We start from the raw sequence: 12,206 nt of genomic DNA on the forward strand, positions 1-12,206 counted from the left end.
TGGTACGTAACTTTACTACTTTAACCTTTTGTAAATTAATATATATATATAACATATTTAATGTAACTAATATTTAAAATAAATAATATTTAGAAATAATATAAAATTAAGTATGAAAGATATTTACATTAAATTAATAAACACATTTAATAATAGTGATTAAAATTAATTACCAATATCTTATATGGTAATTCTTTTTACTTTTAAAAATCTCTTTCATCCGTTTATGATGTCAAGTATAATAATAATAAGGTAATTTTTTTTAAAAAAGTACTTGCTTTGCATGGAATATGCAACTTATAAAAAATAAATTAAAATGATTTTACATACATGTGTTATTGTCGTTCGAAATTTTTATTTTTAAGATACTTATGCTACTAATGAATGCTATTTATAGATTTAAATTTTAAGGATAAATCCGAAATTATATATAAACTATAATTTAATGTGCAATCGTATAATGAATTTTGATTTTCTGTAATTTTATACATTAAATTTTGATTTGATCTAATTCTTGTAAATTATTAATAAAAATTATTGATATAACATCATTTTATGTTTATATAATGCATACATAAATAATTATATTTACCTAATATAAAAATAAATTGATGTATTTATTTCTTGAAATGTGTATATTAAATCAAAATTATTTCAAGTATACATTTGAACCACAATTAGAGTTTCACATGTATAATTGCACAAAATTAAGGTTCATGTATACAATTGCATATTAAATCAATGTTCATGTATAATTCGAGATTTATCCCAAATTTTAATTTTAATTGATATACTCCAACACTAATTAAGTGATAATTAAAAGATAAAATCAATCTCTATTTATATACTTAGACTTCTATTCAAGTTATAATTTTATGTTATAACAAAGGGCTTTTTCTTACATTTTTAAATAAAATGAAATTAAAGAAAGATAAGTTTTTGGCCCGCCTATAATCTATAATATAGAAAAAATTCGCTAAATTTATCGTACAAACTTTTCATTGATCTATTTTTTTTCATTGGGACTCAATCCAAATCACGATGTCATTTTCTTGTTCCTAAATGGGTTTCATCAATTTTTTATTCAATTCTTCTAGGTTTATGCTCTACTCCGAGTAAAGATCCGCTTAATTTTGATTTGCGCATATAGGACAAATGACCCAATACCACATCTTTTAGCTATGATTTCGTTTCCTTTTTTATTTTAATTTAATTCCTTTTAAACTTATTTTAAATAGAGTTATAACTAATAATTCTAAATTAAATTATAAGTATTTTAAATGTGAATTTAGTAATACGATAAAAATAAAGGATATTCTTGTTAGTTCAAAAGTTTTTCAAACTCATACTTTTATACATGTTATAGATATGATGTTTGATAGTTTTATTATCATTTGATTTATGCTTATTTGTATAAGTTTTAATTTTTTTAACCACTAACTTCTAATGCCATGTGTGTTGCACATGATTTTAAATATTTTTAGTTCATTAAATAATATATTTTATAATATCAAATATATATTTGAGCTAAGTAAATGAGGATTAATTTAATTTATACTAAATGCCAAATAGTTTTGAAAAATAAGTGAGAAAATAAAATAATGTTTTAAAATTTATGAAAAAAATTGAATTAACATATAAAACTATTAAAACAAAATACAAATCATATATACTATAGCAATACAAGGTTAAAAAAATAATGTTCACATTACTGTTTTTTGACACATGACACTCTATATTTGATGCACTTATTTGCAATTTAGGTAAATTACTCTTTTACTCCTTACATTTTAACTTTTATTTCATGGCTTTTGTTTAATTTTTTAATCTTTTATTTAATTGAATTAAAATTAATGTTATAATATTAAAATTAATGAATAATAAATTGTTAAGCTTAAAATATAGTTAAAAAAAGACATACATATTAATAACATTTATCAAATTAAATTTATATTTTTAAATATAATAAGAGTTATTATTTTAATTGATTAAATTAGAGTAAAGATAAATATAAATTTTAAAAACAGAATATTAAAAATTTTAATATTAAAATAAATATATAAAATAAATAATTTGTAAGAAATTAATTATAATGCTATTTAAATTATATTATATTAATATTAGTATTCCATGATTATTTTTGTATTATTTTAATATTAAATATTTTTAAAATTAAATAACGTTAACATAATCTATTCTAAATTAGTTAAATAGTTTTTAAAATATTTTATAATTACATTAAATTTCAGTTTATTGATTTTTTTAAGAAGTTCATTAAAATTATAAACAAAAACTAATATTATAAAAATATTATAAATTTAATATACACAACTAACCAATACAAATTAGTTGAAAAGTAAATACAAAAATATTTATACTAAATTAATGATCACATTTAATAATATTTTTTTTAAATTTGACTTTATTTTCAAAACAAATCCAAAAGACTTTTCACTTGCACCAAATAAAAATTGATAAATAAAAACACATTTAAGATTTTTGTTTTGCACATTATAAACAACTTACATTTGAACTTACCAGGTAAAATTAATGACAATTGAAGTGTCAAGGACTAATCGACAATTTTTTCCTTTCTTTGATTATCTATCTTGATTTATACCGTAATTCATTTCAAATTATCAACCTCAATTACTTGATAACAACCCATTCTTTGCATATGACAATTTAATTTCATTTTCATAATTTTACTAAAGTTTCACATTTTATTTAATTTAGTTCCTAAAACTAAAATAACAATAACTTTTACATTTGAGCTTCGTTTTACAAACCTATTTCAATTTCATCCTTCTAAGACTCTCTACAGTCCATAATTATAGAAATTTCATATCAATTTTGTAATATTTTCATTTTAGTCTCTATACTCATAACTAACAAATTTCACTTTGAAATTTAGTCATTAATCATATCTAAGCTTACAATCAAATCATTTAATATCAAAAGCTTCAAGAACCATAATATTTCAAAAACTTTAGCAATTTTACGATTCAATACCTAAATTAACTAAATCAAATTTTCAAAACCTCAAAAACATAAAATTTACCAAAAACGTAACTCAAAATTACTTACATGCATAAGTCGAATGCTTGGAATATTTGAAGCTTTTTCCTCCCTCTTCAATGGTGATGAAACGCTGGAAGAAGATAAGAAGAAAATTCTCTTTCTTTCCACTTTTGTTTCTTTTGTTTATTATTATTAATTCTTAATTTTTAACCAATTTTCATAACAAAATAAGGCCAAAATTTATGTCTTAATCGCCCATGCCATAACATTAGGGTCTATTTGCCACATAAACCCTTGAACAATTTCTTTTTAAGCCATTTAATTACAAAATTTCAGTAATGATTAATTTTTATAATTTTTACGATTTAATCTTTATAACCTAATTAATTATTCGACCAATAAAATTTTCAGACTGAAAATCAATATAAAATTATAATAAGCTCGTGAATATAAAATAATAATATTTATTGACTTGATCATAAAAACAGGATTTTAAAATTGTCATTTCTGGTACCATTGAAAATGAATTGGTACATTAAGAGCACAATTTATCTCTATACAATGTAATTTCTTTGTCTTCATTCAGAGCTTTTTCTTGGAAAGCCACCACTTCTACCTTGAAACCATTCTGTAGTATAATATTTCGGAAGTAGCGAATAAGTCATTTAGTGAATAGGTATATTATTTTTATTCCACCTAACGTGTCAAGAATTTTTTGAATTACGTTAAAAACCTTTGAGTGTCCAGTTATCAAGTCTTGATCTTCATGATAAAAAATTGTTTCTTTATTATTATTATTATTATTATTATTATTATTATTATTATTATTATTATTATTATTATTTTATCATTGAGTCTTAATTATCAAGTCTTACTTCCCTGAAAAATTCAATCATATACACTGTGTGAACTTTAACAGAAAATTAATTTTGTCCTATCATGTTTCACTAACTAATAAATCCATGAGTTTTCTTGCTTTCAGTTTAATGGGGTCTTTTTTTCCATTAACCCTAAACCCTTTCCAATCTAGGTCCAACATCGTTTTTCCAATGCTTCTTTTGCTTTCAACCACAAAAATGTTAGAAGCAAATCTAGTTTCGGCTACCTTCAATAACATCACATTTGAATATCTATTGAAAATAGATTGTGACAAGTTATGGTCTAGGATAAAGTAGTTCACTTCACGCACCTCATCCGCCAAATCATTCACCCATCTGCATTCCGAATAGTGAGATGATTGATCAAAATACTCACAGATAGTTTTTAATGTCAAGTTCAAGCAATCAACAACTCAAGGAGTCCAAAAAATATGAGGAAATTTTTATTCAATTAACGTTCCTGTACTTTTGAAATCGGATAGATTTGCACGACATTTTGTGGTGTGATTTTTTCGATGCCCTGGATGAACAAGCTTGCTATATATTCCGCCATCTTTAATTTTGTCACTTGAATCAACAGCCATGATAAACATTGCACCACCCAAAGAAGCCGCCATTATGTTAATTAGAGGCCTTTGTTGAATATCAGACCGGCCATTAGAACATATAGAAGTTCTTTTGCTCCATGTGTCTCGTATAGGTTCAAGAAGCCTATCAACAGATGCCCTCTCTTGAGTTCATAACGGCATCCGAAGTCGATCAAATGTAAGAGGTACATAGTTGGCTAAATTAGAATTTGCTAACTTTTGAGCCCAACTTCGAAATCAATGATATTTTACAAAATTGAAAGGTATGGGACTGGTGTAAAATGCTTGACCCCAATCCTTATCTGCTACATTGAAAACCAACTCCAAAGCTCCTTTCCTTTTCTTAGGCGGAACTACATTAGACCGTTGGCGAAGTGACATGTAATATGTTTTCTATTTTGATGTTACGATTATATTTGCTTTCTTCCGTTCAGCACTTTCATGTTCTCTTCTAAGCTCTCGAAGTATTTCATTATTAACACCATTTTTTAACCCTAGTCATAGCTGTTGGCAATTGGCCCACTGTTATTTTGTCAAATAAATGGGCTGGATCTGAATTTAAAAAAAAAAAAAAACTCCCTCATTGACAAGAAAAACCCTAGGAACTAAAAGTAAACTCACGAGAAGATCTTCTTATCTCTTACTGCCGATTACCGTTGGGGGCTTTCCCCATCAGTTTTTCTTTTCTTTTCCTCCAGCAACTACTTTATCAGAGGTTGTAGACGATCGCCGACGCCGCTGCCACCGCCGTGTATCTTCTTCCTTTCTTTTTCCTTTCGATTTCGCCGGATCTGATCCGTGTCCAGTGTCGGATCGTGTCGAACTGTAGAGTCCGGGTGCCGGAGGTGACGAGGATGGAAGGTAATGGAAATGGAATACCAACCGGGGACAAAATCATATTGAGGGGCTTGAAATTTCATGGTTTCCATGGAGTAAAGCCTGAAGAGAAAAAACTGGGTCAGAAGTTCTTGGTGGATGTAGATGCTTGGATGGATCTTCGGAAAGCCGGTGAATCTGACAACTTATCGGACACCCTTAGTTACACCGATATTTACCGGTGAGTAACCGAAAAGACATTGAATTGAATCTTTTAGCTTATGTATTGGTTTTAATGAGAATTTTGGCGACTTTTATGTAATAGGATAGTGAAGGAAGTTGTGGAAGGGCCATCTCATGATCTTTTGGAATCAGTGGCTCAAATGATTGCATCAAAAACCTTCACAAATCACTCTCAAATATCTGCAGTTCGAGTAAAGGTTGGGAAGCCTCATGTTGCTGTTCATGGCTGTCTCGACTACCTTGGAGTTGAGATTATCAGATATAGAACCATCGATGCGCCTAACTGACCTGAATATATATCATCCTTTGAGCAGTCCGTCACGTGGATGTGGTAACAGATCATCTTTCATCCATGCTTGGTACCTCAGGTTTCTCATTCACTTAAATTAATGTATTTGTGTTTTTTCTTCTTCATGTTTGTTTATAGTGTAATGGAATGTGTCCGAGTTGTGACCGTATTGAAGTTCGATGCCTATGGTCGTATTTAATATCGTATTACTTTTTTTTTAATTTATGAAATACTCCTTTTACATAAAAGAAAAGACTGTATATGAGTTATTTTTTAGATATTACGGTGATTTTTATATGAATATATTGACAATATAGATTGTTAAAATATCAATTTTTTTCAATTATCTCTATCTATAATGGGAATATGAAATTGGTATCAACAATATGATATCTCCATGATCTATTTAAGACTTGAATTTTATTGTTACTAGAATATGCCCTCACTTCGCTTCGGGTAAATGAAGTAAAATTTAGATTAATTTGTAATATATGTAATTTTGTAATTTAATTAATTAAAATTAAATTATTATAACAAATTATATGGAACACAAAACAATTTAAAACATGAAAAAGTATATAAAATAATTAAAACACGGAGTATCATGAAAAGTTCATGACACAAATATTAAGCTTATTAAAATCTATGTAAGGTGAAATAAGGAATATATGGAAACACTCCTTGCCACTTTGCGAGACGGGACACGTGAGCACATATGATAATATTTGGGTGTGAATCTTAAGATATGTTTCAAATTTAAAAGGAGTATGTATTCTGAGATATATGTATAGCTATTAACTACTTAGGGAACTATACCTTATAAATAAAAAAGAACCGTTTCCAAATGAGAGAAGTAGAAATAAACCATAACCGTCAAGATTATCTATTTAGTTAAAATTCAATATATAACTAATTTTAATTCATAAAATATATTTTATATTTATCATTTGAATTCATTTACTTAATAAAATAAATTTGATTTCTATAATAAATTTCAAACTCAATTCATTGTCTAAATTTGAATTAAGAATTTTCAAATTAAATCTTAATTAGGCCTAAGAAATCTCAAGACGGAAGCATGAAGTATGTCTTTATTGGTGGGACCCTTCTTCGCAGTTGTCCTAAGAACCCACCCAACATCACGTATTTTGCGGTTCAAGAAGAAGAGATATCAAAGAGATGTAATTTCGATTTTATTGCTGAGTGTGGTTCATTTATTTTGCTTTTGGGGGATCTCAAATCAAGTGGCTTTTTGCATTTTTATCAAGATCAAGATAGAGAGAGCCATTGGAGGTTGAGGAAGTGAAGTTTACGTTTCATTGAGATCTGCAGCATTTTCGTTTTGGGTTGCTGGGTTTTTACTTTTCTGATTCTGGCTTCTTCCCAGAATTCTGATTGGACAACAAAGTTTTGGTTTCATTCTCATTCAGCTTCATGTAAGTTGACCTTCTTTGATTTCAGGCTTATTTGTCTTTGGCTCAAATTCTGCACATTGTCCCTTACAGCTGCATATGCATATGCATTTGCATTTTCATTTGTTTAACATCGTAAAAATCGTGAAGTTCTTAATCGAATTGGTTTTTATTCGCAAGGTTAGTTTCTCCTCCAAGTGCTTAAGAGGGAGCTGAATACTGTTTATTTACAGAGGTAAATATGGAAAAGAAAAATGCAATCTCTCGATACAGAGAGAGGCTGGACAAGACATTGTCTTGTACTGAACTGACTGATCCCGAAATGCTTAAAACCCTAGTCAAGAATCAGATTTTATGATATGCACAGGATGAGAAAGAAGGTTAATAGCATTTAAACTGCAATTGATATGGGTCCTTTAGTCCCTCTATGCACATTTTCTTTTAATTTTTCTTTGGCCGACAGATTTTAGTGAAGATTTACTGGGCAATAGGGCTCGGGCTTGGGAAGTATCGAATCTTCTAGACATGTTAAGGAGTACTTGTATTGATGATCGTAACGTTTCAAAATCCAGTGAAACATCACATGGTGAATGGAAAGTATGGTCTATTAGATGGACACTCTGTGGTTCTCTTGTATAAATTTCTCTGAAAATGCCTTATCAACTTGTTTTGACAGTTGAAGCACGATAATGAAGAGTTCCGTGTTATGTACCGTGAAGGACCTCATGGCACTGCGTTTCATACATTACTTGTTGAAGGCTATGTCGATGGGTTTTCTTGTCAACTAAATCACAATTGCAAATGATCGGCATTGTCTTTGGGTTTACCGGTTTCGATCTGTGGATGTAATGCAGGGATGAAGATTCAAATTCTTTTGCTAGGGAAGCTAACCATAACAAAGAAGTAACGGTTTCACCATTGCCAAATGTATTGAAACCCTTTGAGACTAACCAGGTTGCTTTGAGTTCCTACAGGAATGGAACTGTGGAGGTAAATGGGTTCCATGAAAATGGTCTAACTGAAGTTAAAAAGTTGAGTAACCGGAGAAAGCATAGGTTAGGTTGCTTCGGCTTCAATTCCGGGTAATGTATGGTCTGATGCCTCAACCGAGATGGCTAGGACTAGATAACTTCATCAGCAAGCACCACTTTTTGAACCGCAGAGAAAAGGGAAGACTTGAGAGTGGATTTTCTAACATCGTATATTGAATCATCCCCATGAATAATATAATTTAATATAATGTATACCATAAGCTTTTTATTTTCTTCTCTTATCTATAATGTAATATAATGTACAATAAGTGCGAAAATGTTGTAAATCCATTGATGTTTATAACTCCATTAAATTTATCTTATTGTAACTCCTAATCAATAAATGTTCATAACTCTTAAATTTATTATCTTATAATCCTTAAATTATTTATAGGGTAGTTAATGTTGGTCTTGAATGCTTTGTAATTTATTGCACTTGAAAGTCTTATAAATAAAGGGTGTGTATAATTTTATTATATCCTAAGTGAAAGCTAAATCATCCTTTTATTTTTTTTATCCTTTTATTTTGTTCATTCTATAATTCTCTTGGTTTATAATACATCGTCAGCACGAAATTGCTCAAAAGAAAAAAAAAATCTTATGTATTGAAGATTAGACTTATCCTCTATAATTTTCCATTTGAAGCTTTATACACAAGATGCAACAATTTGCAAGTAGTTTTTTTTTCATATGAGATTTTTATTTTTCTTAATTATTGATTAACTATGATGATTTTATTTAATTTGTTCTATTTATACATTTTAAGGATTGTGTCAAATTTTATGGACTGTTTGCGTTGCTATTGAAACTTTTGCGTAAGATAAGAAACTAAGGTCAATTTATGTTAGAATAGTGGCTTGAATCCTTATTTAAATAAAATATAGTGGTAAAATAAAATAAAAGTAAAATCTATATAGAACTACACTTCTTTTATTTTATTTTAGAAAAAGATTTTTAAACCTTATTAAACTTCATCTATTTGATATTGATTAGAATAAGGTATTTCAATCTTACTACACTCCTATTAGAATATGATTTTATAAGCCTATAAATAGACATAGTCTACTCCTCTTGTAATCATTCGAATTCGACATAGTGAATTTTCTTCTCTTCTGCTCGTGGTTTTTTCCCGAAAGGGTTTCCACGTAAAAATCTGTATGTTCTTTATTTTTATTTCTCTTTTCTTTGCGGTATATTGTCATTATCGATATTTTATTTTTAAAAATTAGTATCAGAGCTTCCGGGTTGTTCATCTCAATCACGGTAATGGCGTTTTTGAAGTATGAAATTCCGTTGTTAGATCGCAACACTATATTCGCATTGTGGCAAATAAAGATGCAAACAGTTCTTGCACAGATGGACTTAAAGGAAGCCCTGCTAGGGGTAGATAAGATGCCTTCGACATTGACGGAGGAAGAGAAGAAGTGCAAAGATTAAAAGATGTTAACACAGTTACATCTGCATTTGTCTAACGAAATTTTGTAGGATGTGATGAAGGAGAAGACCGTCGTTGGATTATGAAAGAGACTGGAACAAATATGTATGTCGAAAACTATAACAGTAAGCTGTATATGAAGCAACGTCTTTATGCTCATCATTTGGAGGAAGATGCATCTGTGCACGAACACTTAACAGTGTTTAAAGAAATTCTCTCAAACTTGGAGGCCATGGAGGTTTAGTATGAGAAGGAAGATTTAGGGTTGATTCTACTTTGTTCGTTGCCCCCGTCTTATTCAACCTTTAGAGACACGATTTTATATAGCTGCGAGTCTCTCACAGTTGATGAGGTTTATGATTCTTTGACCTTATATGATAATATGAAACATCTTGTTTAAAATTGACTCTTAGGGAGAGAGTCTTATTATTCGTGGGAGATAAGATCGGAATGCTGATGATGATCGTGGAAGGACATAAGAATGGAATCATTGCGGTAAATCTAAAGGTAGGTTAAAGTCGTCAAATAGAGGTAAAACTTGTAAATTCTGCAAAAAGAAAGGGCACATTAAATCTGAGTGCTATAAGTTACAGAACAAGATCAAAAGGGAGGCTGCAAATCAAAAGGGAAAGCAACCAAAAAATTTCGGTGAAGTTGATGTTGTAGAAGACTACAATGATTGTGAACTTCTAGTCGCTTCTGTCAACAATTTTAAAGTGAGTGACGAGTGGATCCTTGATTCGAGCTGCACATTCCACATGAGTCCGAATTGGGATTGGCTTACAACTTACAAAACAATTTCTGAAGGTGTTGTTTTGATGAGAAATAATGTTTTGTGTAAAATCGCAGGTGTTGGAACAATTAAAGTTAAGATGTTTGATGGAGTTGCCAAAACACTTAGTGACGTACGACATGTTGCGAAATTGAAGAGAAATTTAATTTCGTTGAGTACTCTTGATTCAAAAGGTACAAATACACAGCTGAAATTAGGGTTTTGAAGATTTCCAAAGGTTCCCTTATTGTGATGAAAGTGCAGAGAAAGCCTGTCAACTTATATGTTCTGCGAGGTTCTACCGTTACTGGTGATGCAGCTGTCACTTCCTCTTCCTTGTCAGATGATAATATTACTAAAATTTGGCATATGTGCCTAGGGCACATGAGTGAGAGTGACATGGCAGAATTGAGCAAAATAGGACTTCTTGATGGGCAAGGAATTTGCAAACTGAAGTTCTGTGAGCATTGCGTTTTTGGGAAGCAAAAGAGAGTTCGATTCATAGAGGAATCCATAACACGAAGGGAACGTTGAAGTATATTCATTATGGTCTGTGGGGGCTATCCAAAGTGCCTTCGAGAGGTGGAGCTAATTATATGCTAACTTTTATTGATGATTTTTCCAGAAAAGTTTGAGCGTTCTTTTTGAAGCAGAAAAGCGATATGTTTTCCACATTTAAGTCTTGGAAAACTATGATTGAAAAATAGACGAGAAAACAAATAAAATACCTCCGCACAGACAATGGCTTAGAGTTCTATTCTGATGAGTTAATAAACTATGCAAGTCAGAAGGGATCGTGAAACACTTGACAGTTCGTCATACTCCACAGAAAAACGGGGTTGCAGAACGAATGAATAGAACGATCATGGAGAAGATTCGATGTATGTTTTCAAATGCCAACTTACCAAAGTCATTTTGGGCCAAAGCAGCCTCTACTGCATGTTTTTTGATCAATCGATCTCCATCCGTTGCCATTGAGAAAAAAACTCCACAAGAGGTATGGTCTGGTAATCCTGCTGACTATTCTGATTTAAAGATCTTTGGGTGTCCTACATATGCTCATGTTGATAATGAAAAATTGGAACCGAGATCAATTAAATGTGTTTTTCTTGGTTATAAAGTTGGTGTAAAAGGGTGTAAGTTATGGTGTCTTGAAAATAGAAAAGTTGTGATAGTAGAGATGTTGTTTTTTATGAAACTGTTATGCTACCTAACTTATCTCTCAAAGACTCTTCCAATAAAGAAAATCAAAAGTAGGTGGAGCAGTAGATTAATCTAGATCTACAACAGAGCCGATTCCTCAAGCTAGTACAAAAATTCATAATAGAGTTGCTTCTTCACCACAATACTCTATCGCCAAAAACAGAATTAGAAGAGAGACTAAACCTCCAAAGAAGTATGCTGAGGCTGATTTAGTTGTTTATGCTTTAAATGTGGCTGAAAATATATATGCAAACCAAGAGCCATTTAATTATTCTGAGACGGTTAGTTGTGAAGACTCAGAAAAGTGGATGTTTGCTATGGAAGAGGAGATGGAATCACTCCACAAAAATAGAACATGGGATCTTGTGAAACTTCCTAAAGGTAAAAAGGTTGTTCTTTGTAAATGGGTGTTTAAAAAAAAAGAAGGGACTCCAGGAGTTGAAGAACCCAAATATAAAGCAAAGCTTGTTACAAAGGGTTACAGTCAAATTCCAGGAGTGGACTTCACAGATGTGTTCT

The 12,206-nt window shown here is 30.2% G+C and overlaps 2 protein-coding genes and 1 long non-coding RNA gene across 4 annotated transcripts in view; 2 read left to right on the forward strand and 1 right to left on the reverse strand.

The window, feature by feature from the left end:
• LOC128280831 (uncharacterized) overlaps window positions 1-3,219 on the reverse strand; it is a 36,033-nt gene extending 32,814 nt beyond the window's left edge. For both annotated transcript variants that reach the window (XR_008271013.1, XR_008271018.1), the window contains exon 1: window positions 3,088-3,219. This is a non-coding gene — a long non-coding RNA (uncharacterized LOC128280831). The remainder of the gene's footprint in view (window positions 1-3,087) is intronic.
• Window positions 3,220-4,841: 1,622 nt separating this feature from the next.
• On the forward strand, window positions 4,842-6,161 carry LOC108481996 (dihydroneopterin aldolase 2-like). Its single transcript, XM_017785102.2, has 2 exons — window positions 4,842-5,543; window positions 5,628-6,161. Exons 1-2 carry the CDS (start codon window positions 5,341-5,343, stop codon window positions 5,830-5,832), a joined length of 408 nt encoding a protein of 135 aa, XP_017640591.1. The 5' UTR covers window positions 4,842-5,340; the 3' UTR covers window positions 5,833-6,161.
• A 730-nt stretch (window positions 6,162-6,891) lies between these two features.
• LOC108482496 (uncharacterized) lies at window positions 6,892-8,657 on the forward strand. Its single transcript, XM_053018602.1, has 4 exons — window positions 6,892-7,270; window positions 7,432-7,599; window positions 7,710-7,843; window positions 7,923-8,657. The coding sequence occupies exons 2-4, from the start codon at window positions 7,488-7,490 to the stop codon at window positions 8,049-8,051; spliced, it is 375 nt and encodes a 124-aa protein (XP_052874562.1). The 5' UTR covers window positions 6,892-7,270; window positions 7,432-7,487; the 3' UTR covers window positions 8,052-8,657.
• Window positions 8,658-12,206: the final 3,549 nt, after the last annotated feature.

Source organism: Gossypium arboreum, chromosome 1 (genome assembly GCF_025698485.1).
Source record: "Gossypium arboreum isolate Shixiya-1 chromosome 1, ASM2569848v2, whole genome shotgun sequence".
Taxonomy (NCBI): Eukaryota; Viridiplantae; Streptophyta; class Magnoliopsida; order Malvales; family Malvaceae; genus Gossypium; species Gossypium arboreum.